This window comes from Pempheris klunzingeri, chromosome 18, assembly GCF_042242105.1.
Source record: "Pempheris klunzingeri isolate RE-2024b chromosome 18, fPemKlu1.hap1, whole genome shotgun sequence".
Taxonomy (NCBI): domain Eukaryota; kingdom Metazoa; phylum Chordata; class Actinopteri; order Acropomatiformes; family Pempheridae; genus Pempheris; species Pempheris klunzingeri.
The window spans coordinates 12550588-12563384 of NC_092029.1; the positions used below are offsets into that span (position 1 = coordinate 12550588).

Consider the following 12797-nt stretch of genomic DNA (forward strand, 5'->3'; position numbering starts at 1 on the left):
TTTCTCACTGATTCTGCTGAAGTTGTTTTAAGCTTTCGCCTTTTAGTGCTCATATTTAATACACTGGCTAATTCAAGTTCCAACGACAGGTCCCTCTGAGTGTTGTTGTTGTTGTCAGTCGCTGTTACTTCATTACTTCCACATTTTCACCACTAATGTACGATATCAACTGGGTCCTACATTATTTTATACTGTTGACAGGATGCATTTTCCTTAATAGGGTTAACAAATGATCACAGATTAACTGACATACAGCAAACCTGGGGCCAGGTAGTATTCCATAAGGGCTGCTGGTTGTTTTTCATACCTACCACCTATAATTTGTGCGTGCAGTTTCCTTGAGGAACGCAACAGGGACCCCCAAACTGGCCATGATTGATCTGGTGACGCTCAGGATAAAAGGTGAATATATTTTTGATAAAAGTTCAGTTTCTAACACTCCCACATTCCTTTCTGGTTAAGAGACACTTTGGATGTCATTATTTGTTCAGTATGACTTGTGTATTGAACCATTGTTGCACTACTTTAATTCTGACAGTCCAGTTGAAAGGACATCATGTAGATATAAATGCTGTTAAACAAGTCACTCTTTATGACTCACCATTTCACAGAAGCAGGTTTCGTCTTTACATCTCAGTTTTTGGATTTAAAAACCGGTCTTGTCTGGTAACGTCTGTTTTACATCACATGTTAACATTATTATGCGAAAATAGCAAACCCCTTAATCCGCTGCTTGTAACAAAGTATGAATGTGTCAGCCCCCTGCCGCGTCAGGTGTCCACGCCAGACATCAACCCTCAGGGCCGCATTCTTCATCTCACCCTGTCTGACTTCACGTCCCACCATTTCACTGTTGCTTTCACTGTTCACTATGGTTTGGATGGCTGTTCCTTCTCTAATCTCTATCATCTCCTCACACTTAACCCTTTATAGGGCACTCATTGAAATACTATAATAAATAAATTCAAAATTTCAACCCTAGACCATTACTGGTGGTCATTACAAGACTTTCTTTTTTTTACTTTAAAAAATCAATGCTAATGTGAAAATTAAGGTCAATGAAGTTACCCTATATGGTTTCTTGTCGGTCTGTCATGTAGCCTGATTGTCGCTGATTGGAGAGGTCTTGTAGTTCTACTGCCTCATGATGAGGCAAGGGGCGGCATTTTGACCTCCCACTTAAGTTACCAAATATGGTCCCTTGGCCGATAAAGGGTTAAGCACAGCAATGGTCTTTTGATACCAAACGTACTCCGGTCTGTGTTTAAATGAAAGCAGAAAACAATACTCTGGTTGTATGTGGGCCTGGAGTGGATTCCCATTTCCATCAGGTCGAGAACAAAACAGAAAGTGTGAAAAAGAGAGAGAGAGTATTTATTTGTGACTGTTACTGAACCCTTTCTCTTGTAAATGTGTGTGTGTGTGTGTTAGCATGCTTGGTGCCTTTAACCTGCCCTTACATTACTGTTTTATTGAGCGGAGACCACGACATATCCGACAGGGCTTTCACTTTAATGAGAACCTCTTTCCCCCGTCTTACTTCACCCCCCCTCCTCTTTCAGATGACATCAGCGTTTCAGCTGATGAGCCTGCTGTGCTGAAGGTCATTGACGAACACATCTATCTACATACACTGTACAGCTCTAATGAGACTTTCTCTGTTGGTGTCTTGTAAGACACACATTTGGATTTATTCTGTAATTTTACAACCGCATGTATTCTTATAGAATCGTGTATTGACAATATGTCGCTTAACTTGCCTGAGATTTTGTGCCACAAAGGTGATGAGAAATTGTCTTCACAAGGATTCACAGTTTGAATTCTGCACATGCACTTCTGGGAGCAGGGCAGTTAAACCACAGTGCTCCGCTGCCTCAGTTAAACACTTGGGGCTGTAGAGTAATAAAGTGTCTCTGGGTCATGGACTCTCTGACAGTCACTTTTTAGGGAGGTAACTAACTCATATTAAAACTTCAGTGTACTGGCTACATTTGTGGAAGCATCATATGAGCTTGAAATATGTGTTTTACACTTCAATGTAAATTTCATGAAATGATTTCAAGGGTTGAAATCATCATTTCGCTGGCATACTGCATACAACCTGCAACATCATTAAAGTAAATGAGGGTATCATCTTCATAACTGTGCAATTTCTTCCACATTGTTACCATTTTAGGCAGTCTGATGAAAAACAAAACAAAGCATTTTGATTTTTACAAAATAAAACACATTTTAAGCTTTTGGAGGACCCTGCAGACAATAACCAGACTGTGAAGTCATGAGAAAGGACAAAAGTAAAGTAGACCGATGATGCTCAGTTAAAGAACTGTAAAGATCAGTGGACGACTACGACACCTCAGAGAGTTCTTCGCACTGGGTGTAGATGGACTCTCTGCGTCAGACGTTCCCATTCAAAGTCTTTGGTCTCAAGATTTTGAGGGCAAATTAACTTTCAGTCTTAATGGCTGACTATTAAAATGAATGGATTCTCTTTATTTAATACTGCTTTTAAAAAAGCGTGGCTGAGACCAAGTGTCCTCAATTCATAGGCATAATAATTCAAAGAATTTCAGGTTTTTGAAAAAGGTCCAGAATTGACAATAATTTTAAGTTTTCTATTCCAGGTCAAATCTTTTGTTAAATCTGAGGTAAGTAAGCATGTGTACACTTCACACACACTCACACACAGCCAAGCTCTTACATTTCATCAGCAAGTTTCTCTGTTCAGAATTTGTTTGTGTTGTTGCGTTTGGGTTTTGGTTTTGGTTTATCTGCAGGGACCCTGCAGGGTCTGAGCCTGTGTGAACTTGGCTTTGAGCACTCAGGCTGTAATTTTTGCATTCTAAAATTCCAAACAAAGTGGTACATGGCTCAACACCTGCAATTAACATCTAAACCTGGACATCATCTCCCTATGAGCGAGGCAGAGACGCTGTAGCAATCTGTTACACCAACAAGAATAATCCTCATACTTTAATTACACTCATGAGCATATATTTAATAGCATAGAAGTCTTGCATTTGTTATGACTTTTCTGATACCGATGATGTGCAGATGATGAAAGGAAAACGTCCGCTGACAAATTGAACTTGTACATTTTATTGCTTATTGTGTGTTTTCAGCCGTAAAAACTTCATTTTGGTAAGAGCTGCAAACATCGGATAAATGTGGTGAGGTAAAAATAATGAAATAAAATAATCCCATTTTAAAACACTGGTGTCAGTGTGCTCGCTGAACAGGACCAGAGTGAATTATGCCAGTTGTATATATGAGCTATCTCTGCACCAAATCCCCACTAAGAATGTTTGTGTTAACAGTCTTATCTCTCCCAGCTTGTGCCAGTGCAGTGATATTTGCTCTAATGGTCTGGTTCCTAAAGTTCCTCACATCTCTACAGAGGCTTCTGTAGGTTTTGATTTGATGTGTGCAGTATTTCCTCCTGTGTTTTGTAACGGCTCTAATTTAATTCACCAATCTCTAACGTGATTGATCACGTTTCTGCTTAAAACGCTTTAAAGCTTTTATTTCATTCATTGGCTGCCCTCCTCTTCTCTCACCTGTCTCCTCCTCCATCAGCACTGATGCTGCAAGGCGTGCACCGGAGCCCCATGTGATACTGGAGGGAGGTGTTGGGAGTGGAGGAGCTGGAGAGGGGGGGGGGGGCGTCCTAAAAGACTTTGCTGGTCCTCACACTTCATCACTCCACATCCAGGACACCCCGGGGCGGAGCCGCACCGCAGGGCTCGTAATCTGTCTGGACGCTTTGGATACCCGCTCGCTGTAACGCACTCGTGCCGTTTTGTTCGCATTGGGCGCGGAGGGTTGTTTGTGTTTTCAGACTTGAACGCAGCCAAAGACGACAAGTGTCCACTTCTGTGACTGTGCGCCATGGGAGCAGAGAGCTCAGTGCAGCGGGACGGGAAGAGCCAGGAGGATGCCCCAGCTTCAGCCTCAGCTTCAGCCTCCGCTGGGGAGCTGAGTGCGGAGGTGAGCGTGCTGCAGGAGGGAGGCAGCGTCCTCGACAGCAAGGTACAGCCGATCCTGAGGCTCTGTGGCCCCTGTCACTGTCTGCTATGTGCTCATTTCTTGTGGCGTGCACTGTGCCTCCTGGCGCCTGTTGTACTTCAGATCTTTCTACAGTTTATGTGTGTTTGCAAACAGACCTGTCGTTACCCCCCCCCCCCCCCTCCCCCATCCACATTTTCAGCTTCTCACTTTGTGCGCATCAGTAATGCGCTGCGCCTGGCGCTGTTTTTGCTGAGTAATGGGGTTGTTGTCTGCAGTCCCGCAGTAATAAAACCAGCCAGCAGCTCAGTCCGGTTCAGATCTACATTCAGACGGGCCTCCTGGGCTCAGCAACACTCTTCAACAACCACATTTTTCCTTTTGACACTTCAGGAGCATTTGGGCCACTGAGAGAGACGCACTGATAACAACAGGCTCACGTGTGACTGGCGGCTATTGCTCATTTTCCACGATGTTCTTCCTCATTTAATCAAAAACAGTAATCCTATAATAGCAAAACTGCTCTTTTTAAATTGGATGTTTGTATTTGCATGTACTTAAAGTATAAAACATGGGGAATAGACATTAAAAAGCATGAAAGAAATCATAGAGATGGACTGAAAAACAGAAAGAAATAGAAATAGGAGCAAAATATAGTAAAATCTCAGAAAAAAAATGTGAAGGTATATGTGAAAATATTCATAATAAACAGAAATATGATATGTATTGTATATTGTATCATATCAATGTGATACCATGAGTCACAATAAACTACAGAGAATTGTAGATTTGCACACACATCGTTATTTTATTTAGTCCTATCCTCTGCTGACGTCTGCCCATCAGTATTGCCATTTCTTTTACATTTTATTTTTATTTAATTTTCATTCAATCAGGTAGTCTCATTGATATCAAGATCTCTTTTGCAAGAGAGACCTGAGGACAAGCAAACATTCAGAACGACACAAATACACAACAAACAAGAATTAGGAAATTAGTTCCATGAAACAGTTACAAGAATAACAGAAAACATCAGATAACACAGCTTTAAAACTCCTAAGGGGGAGTCAAGTTTGAAGACAGGTTGCAGTTCATCCCATCTAAAATGTGCACAGTACCTGAGACCATTTCTGCCAAGATTAGTGCGAACATGAGGGATAAGTGATTACTGGATCGACTCCAGAGTTTGATAAACTATTAATAAATAATAGATTGAAACAGTTACATTGTCACCACATTTGGAGGGAGGAGCCAGTATATAAGCAGGGACCTTTTCTAGCCTCTTTTTAATTCTCTTAAATGTCAGATCGCTGGCAGCCTGTTTACCAGCCTCAGCTGAAACACAGGCTGCTGTGAGCACTAACACTTTATTGATGAGGAAATTATTAACTTGTTCTATGCCCAATTTAAAGAATACACTAACTAAACCTTTGCGTGTGAGAGTCAGCGTTCCCTTATCGTTTCCGTTGCTGTGCAGTATGTCGTTACCAGCTGCCGACTCTGCACCGTTACCTTGGTGTAAATTGCTCAGCACTGTGTGAATGAATATTTGGAATGTGCCCACTAATGACTATGTATGTTTCGCCAACTGCTCTATTCACGCCTCATATGTCCTAATGGATTTATTGACTTTTTTTATAGGCTGGAGGTCAACAGGTCAGGTTTTGCGGTGTGTCTCTCTTCCTCAAAGGTCAGCGGAAAGGTCAAATGATGATGAGGAAGACGCTAAGTAAGACAGAAAGCGCAAACATAGTTGAGATTATAGTCATAGCTACATTTGTTTACCTGTGTTTCTTGCTAAGAATGCGCGTTGATTGATCAAGTTTTTACATGTTGGCGTGTTTGTGCAGTTGTTTTCCAGTGTATTGACATCAGCAGTGTGGCATCTGGGTGTGTTGTTAAGCCCTAGGCTGTTATCACAGGTAACTTTGCGGTGGCAGTGTTTTCACTCATATTTTACCAGTCACACTGGAATGTATGATATGAAATGTCTCAAAGCTGCTAGTCTGACTTGAGTGCATCCATTGTGCTTTGTGGTTTGTGTGCTTAGACCCTCGTTTCTACCTGCTCTCCATGTAGCAGGATGTTAGTCAGTGACTGCACTGTCACTGGCCGCTGCACACTTTAATACCGGCCACAGTCTTGTGGTTTGTTTGTTGTTGCACACGCTGGAATTCACCTTCTTTACAAATCAATGAAACCAGGAAATGGGAAAATGGGCTTCACAACCTCAGATTATTTGTTTCAGTCAAGTTAATAATTGTTCAATTTGTTGCAGAGACACTAAATTTCACGACGGATAAGACTGATTCATGTCGGTAATGTGACAGAAGATGATGGTACATTTAAAAAGGTGGACTCAGTTAATCCACTGTACTACAATTTTGAGGTATTTATACTTTAGTGTTTCCATTTTAAGCTACTTTGGGCTTGTGACCCCTGACAAAAACAAATCAGTGTCCAGTTGAGGCACCTATTTACATTTCGTCTGTGGGTTTCTAGCAGTTCCACCATAGAGACGTAAAAGCAAAGATAAGGTATAAAGTCCAGTTTACTGAAGGAATACATATTTGTGCAGCAGAACGTTGTCTTTTTCTTCTTTGCCCCTCAGATTCATCCTGTGACTTTGAGGAAGGGGCCTCACCCCTACGTTGGGAACTACTGAGCCTCCTGTAATTTCTGTTGCTAGGCAAAAAATCAGAATATAAATATGTTAAATAATTGTGAAACATTAGTACAGAACCTTTTCTGTTCATAAAAACTCACATAACCTTCAAATGCAGTGAGAACCACGGCCTTGGTTGTTATTGTTAAGTATTTTATTCCTGAACCATCTCAGAGAAACAGTGAAGAAGCCGGGAGAAGACTGATTCAACTGTGCCAGGTTTTCTCTGTAAGTGATACACATTTATTTAGGTGGAAAACAATATTTTTAAAACTATTATCAGCTTAAGACATTAAAGTCATGTGAACTGGGTAGAGAAAGTGTTTAGGAAGGATAGATGATGTATTTTGGGGGAAGCGTGTGTGTTTGGATGAAAACAGCGTGTTGGTTGAAGCGAATGGAGCCCTCCTGCTTGATACACAGTCGATAACTATCTTCTTCACTCCACAGAGGAATTACAGCAATGTCTGCCTCGCCATCATACATCATGCGTCTCCAAGAACCTCACATGATAATAAATAATCACATTAAGGTCACCTGAGTTACTTTCTTGAAAGTCATGTTGTTGCAACCCACAGTACAGAAAACAATGTATAGATGCCTCTAAATACCTCCTCCAGTGTGTGTGTGTGTGCCCACGGTGTTTTGTTGGGCCTTTTGGATGGAATCCAGTGGGAGAACGATGTTTTTCTGAACTATATTGTTGTTACTGACAAAACTAGCAAAACATACTTTGCGTATGTGTGTGTGTGTTTCTTTGTGCCTTTCCACTATTTTTATTTTCTAAACAGACATCCAATGTCACAAATTCTTCTCTGAAATCTCTTCTGTCTCTCAGAAGCCTCTTTCAGACACGATAACATCGCTGGGTTGATCTGCTGTTCACACGAGTTGTTGGTCTCTCTTGGAAATCTTTCAAACTTCTAACGGCAGAATTATTAGTTATGGATCAAGCTGCCAAGTTTGTGCAATAATTTGCATTTGTTACATAATGTTCGACGCGGGAAGTTACCGCTAATATCTGAGGCAAGACAATGTTTACCTCAGCATGCTGTTGGTCTCTTTTTATCTGATCCCCAGTGTGAGGGCTGCGCAATGCTCTAATTCTTGATAAAGTTGGAAGAAATCTCAGTCAGGAATTACAGATTTGTGGTAGTGCAAAGATGCACTTAAGCATCTCTGCAAATCCATGTGGAGAAGGGCAATCCTTTCAATTTTCCTAACATAGTGTGTGACCTAGCTGATTGGTTTGTTTCTATGGAAGACACAGTAACACAAAAAGTGCCCTTACACACAGCCTAGAAGGCTAGAAGGCTTGTCCCAGCCTTAAGGGACAGCCAAATTAGCTGTCCGCTCAATGAAAGCACCCCACATTCATGTTGTGCACAGCAATGCTATAGTTTTTAGTCTGGTAGTGTAACATTGTGTTTAAAGGCAGAATCTGCAATGCTTGAGAAACTAGCAAAAGTAACTACATTTTATCCAATCAGAAATATCCCATCCCCTCCCTTCAGGCCTCCCTCAAAAACCACTCCCCCACAACACACGAACAGGTCCATGACAGAAGAAAAACAACCGTCACAAATTCAAAATTACCTTTAGGTCATAGCAACTGCTCCCTCGACTATGAGGCTGTGCTTTGTTAGTGTATCTTTAAGAGCCAGAACTGCCACTTCAAGATAAAGTGTCACCTCCTGTTGTGTTGTGAGAGTTTGCATGTAAAGCGCTGAAATGTCCACTTTTACTGACAGTGTATATGATTTTATTCAGACATAAAGAGTAACCTTAGCAACACTTGCCGAGGTTTCACTGCCATCTCTGGTTGAAACTTGTAACTGCACTGAGCAGTGACGTAACAGCGTACCAACACATCTTGGAGTGCACTTGTCACTGCAGCAAGCAGAGAAGTTACAACAATTGGGCTCATCGTAATCTTTAAACGTGACCAACACGTATAATTGGTATAACTGGGAAAGAGGATTACATGCATGTGTGAAGAGTCTTCCTTTTCTCTCTCTGCCTCCTCTTCCCTCATTTCTTAATCCACTTCCCTTTCTTGCACCCAGCAGACGGCAGCTTTCTTTAAATAACCTGCTATTGTCATTAAGCTACAGTAAATGTCAGTGTGCACGCTCACATCTACACACCACGATTAGCCACCTGAACATGAGACCTGCGTCTCATGTCAGCTTCTCCCATCACAACAGCAGCGGCAGGTGACTTCAATAATCCAGTGTCATGTTATGTAACGTAATGTGTGCTGATTAAGGCGGGTACGTTCCTGTATAATGAGCTGCAGCTGATCAGATGCAGTTGCGGCTCTGATTATCCAGTTTAGCAGAGAGAAAGAGAGAGAGAGAGAGAGAGAGAGAGAGAGAGGGAGAGAGAGAGAGAGAGAGAGAGAGAGAGAGAGAGAGAGAGAGAGAGAGAGGAGGGGGAGGTGGACGGGGGGTCAAACAGAGGATCCATTGAGGATGGGCCGGGACAGGGACAAGCTGGGGGCCCCTGTGTGCACCGGCCCAAAACAAGAGGAAGGAACCAACACGGAGAGGGGGTGGAGCAGCATTTTGGGTGGGCAGGGGAACAGGGGATGGGTGTGGAGCCCAGAGACAGAGGAAAAAAAGAGTTTTAGTGAGGGAGAGAGTAGAGGGGGACCCGCCAGGGTGACATAAAGGCAGATGAATCAGTCGATTGTTCCCTCAGTCCTCCCTCCTGCCTGATTTTAAAAGGACACCGATGACAGAGGTTGAGGGAAAATAGGCTCAAGTTAAAAAAACAGCAAATTTAGTGTGATAAAGGTGGAGGTGTGGGAACTCAAAAATCTGACTACAAAGCTGTAAAACAAGCATAAATCTATCTTTTCCCACTGCTTTTTTTTATTACTTTCAATCAATTCAAATTATTTCCAATCCAAATGTCCTTTTCACCTACATACACTCAAAACGCTACACATGAAGAGAAACAAATACAGCCTTGAAGGTTTTGTATAGTAATGTGCTACATTTAATGCTCCTGAGTGGGATAAAGTAGACTTTTAGTTAACTGAGACAAAAAGTAGATGTGAAACAGCATTTTTTTCCAAATGCAATAAAAAGGTCCCTAGACTGACTAAATGTTTACTGTTTTCGGTTTTAGGATTGGCAAAGAATCAATAAATGATGTACAGGCAAAATTAAAACTGCTTACACTTTATGGAAGCAGGTCTAGACTCGCAAATGCAGTCTGGGAAATCTCAACACTAATACACTTTTCTGTTGGTCTGTATCATGTATTTTATACCTTCTGTGGACTGAGAACAGAAAATACTAGGAAATTAGAAATATTCCAAAGCATAAAACTGACTGCTCCACTGAATATGATATATAATAGATATGATATAATACCCACGATTTATTACTAGTTATTATTTATTATACATTTTGCAAAGAAATTTGAACCAAGCATCCATTTTTAAATGGTAGGTGAACTACATCAGCTGTGAGCTATAGTAGACAACTGGAATATTAAACTTTCTGTGGTCTATAGAAGAAAACAAATTTATGAGTCCTTTTCTCGTTCTTGTTCAAGAAAAACAGGAAGTGGCTTTCTGCTAATTAATCTGTCCCCCCGCCAGCTTCCTATCTTCCATCTCTCAGATTCACTGCCAGCTCTATTACAGTAAAAAAACAACGTGTGTTTGGGGATGTGAAAAACCAGAGCTCTTTTGTTCGTCTCCCTCTCTGCCCCTACAAATTAGACCTCACTTCAGTAGTTTGATCTAATAATGAGTTCACAGGACAATATCAAATCCCCAAAATGGCATCAACATCAAAATGTTACATAATGTCATAAAAGGCTGTATTTCTTTTTGTCTGCACAGCTTGTTTTTGTTTTTAGTGTTCCCAGCTCATTTTCCCTGCTCATTTATCCATGAGATTATTTACACGTTCCACAAAATACTCCAATTAACTCCTCAAGTCCATTAACCACATCAATATATATAGAACTCATCTGTATCACATGATTTTGTTGATGTTCTGCCTAAAAACTTGATTCTTGCTGTTCGATTTCAATCAACCGTGTGAACGCATCAGAGCAAATTCTATTAAAATCCCATTTGTTTCAACTTTGATCTCTCAGAAATGGAGAATTAGTCTGCAGTAAACACTATACTGCAGATTTATAATGAGACTATAAATTACCATATTGCATCCTAATTCCTGTGGTTAAGCGCGGTGGTTCCCAGCCTGTAGGGCGAGGGAGCAACATAAATCTGAGGGGTAGTGAGATGATTAACGGGACAGAGGAGATGACAAACACACGGTTCTTTTACATAAAAGTGCGGGATCTTTTGCTCTTACAAGCTCTTTAAATGGAGATCCTCAGTGGTCACAGTTCATGCCACATGACTGTCTAGTCAACTGGTTTGATGGTGACCTTTTGTTGCATGCCACTGCCCTCTGTCTCTCTCCCTGTTTTCTCACTGTCTCTGTCAAATAAACATGGAAAGACCAAAGAAATTTTATAGACACATTTTCTGATTGAACAAGAGGGAACGAAGATCACTGTATAGAAACAATGGGTTGCAGGTAGATATTCAGTGATGGTTTCCAAAGAGTTTAAATGGTTTAAATCACCGTGTCAGAGTGTACTTGTAATGCAGTAGTACACTCAGACGTCAGCCTAGACATAAAGACATAACGAAAAACACATGCAGATATTTTGATACTTTTAGAGGTGCCAAAGTGCTGAAAGAAAAAGGACTGTTTCACTGGACTGTTCGTGCTTGTTGTAGTGCCATGCTCATACTGAGGCTGAGGTTGGAATTGCATTAACACAAATTAGATAATGGCCTTTCATTCAATTTACAAGTTACATTCACTTTTGTGCTGCACAAACACACGTGACACACTTTTCCCACTGGGTTTTTTGAGTTTTTCCTTCCCGAAGAAGGAGGGTCATAAAGGGCAGGTGATGCCTCGGACTGATCCATCGGACTGATCCATTGGCCTCATCGACTGCTGGACTCTTTATTAGATTGTTTGTTCGCTTACACTTCTTGTTTATTTCAGTGAATTTTGTAAAGCACTGTGAGACACTCTGTTGTGATATTGGGCTATACAAATAAATTGAATTGAATTGTGACCATCCAGCATCAGTACTGATGGTGGAGCTGAGAGGAAGGGTCTTCCTCCCCGAGAAGTGTTTCCCTGTAGCGCTGATGTGTTATTGAATATGCGAGGTCTGGCCAGCAGGTCTCGGCCTGTTCACTGCCCCACAGGGACTCTTACATTTACGTGGTCCCGATCAATCATTGTGATTGGATGACTCTGCCACATCAGCGTCCTCATTATACTGCATTTCTTTATAGCCTCACCAGCATAGGTGGCTAAAGGTAGCGAAGAAGTAGCAGAGGATTACTTCTCCATTACAGCCTCTTGAATAAATGAGGATATGTGTCCCTGTATAATTAGATTGTGATCATTCACACAATCTGATTACACCATAATTACTTTGCTCATCTCTCACAGAAGATGTTCACAGAGTAGTTTTAGACTAGTAGTTATGAGCTACTTCTATCTGTCCTGTCATCTCCGAATGAATGATGTTGTTTTTCTCAGGTTGTTGGCAAATTTGGGGAGTTTTTAAATAAGAAGTCATGAGGCATTCATTTTTTTCACAAATTGGGACTTCTGGTCTGGCTCTGTCCTTTAGTGCATGTCATCCCCTCTTTCTGTCTCGCCTGTTTCCTGTCACTCTACTGTCGCTGTCCAATAAAGCAGAGAATGCCACTAAAAAAGAAAAACCAATGGGGACTACTCTAGTTTTTGCATGTTCAGAATTCTGAAATGATATCTCCCTCTGCTTAAGTCTGTGCTGGCTCCTCACTGCGACACTATGCTCAAAATAACCTCCCTTACCTCTGTTACGTCATGAGCCTCTGTGGACTCGCTGGCCCATCCTGCCTCTGCTTTCTTTTGCCCTCTTCCTCTTTTAGCTCCATGATTCATCTTTTTATCTTTTCATCATGCACCTGTTAGCTCTCGCGCTGCACTCTATGAAAACGCTCCGGTTTTTCTCCATCTAGTTTGACATTACCTCTTGCATCTGCTGAAACTAAATGGCCCATGTTGCTCTTGTTAGCAAA

At 41.4% G+C, this 12797-nt stretch overlaps 1 protein-coding gene across 1 annotated transcript in view; it reads left to right on the top strand.

Annotated features, from left to right (window-relative positions):
- The first annotated feature begins 3863 nt into the window (after window positions 1-3863).
- Window positions 3864-12797, top strand: part of akap12b (A kinase (PRKA) anchor protein 12b) — a 43986-nt gene continuing 35052 nt past the window's right edge. The window contains exon 1 of the mRNA XM_070849218.1: window positions 3864-4029. Within this exon, the coding sequence (XP_070705319.1) occupies window positions 3889-4029 (141 nt within the window). The 5' untranslated portion in view covers window positions 3864-3888. The remainder of the gene's footprint in view (window positions 4030-12797) is intronic.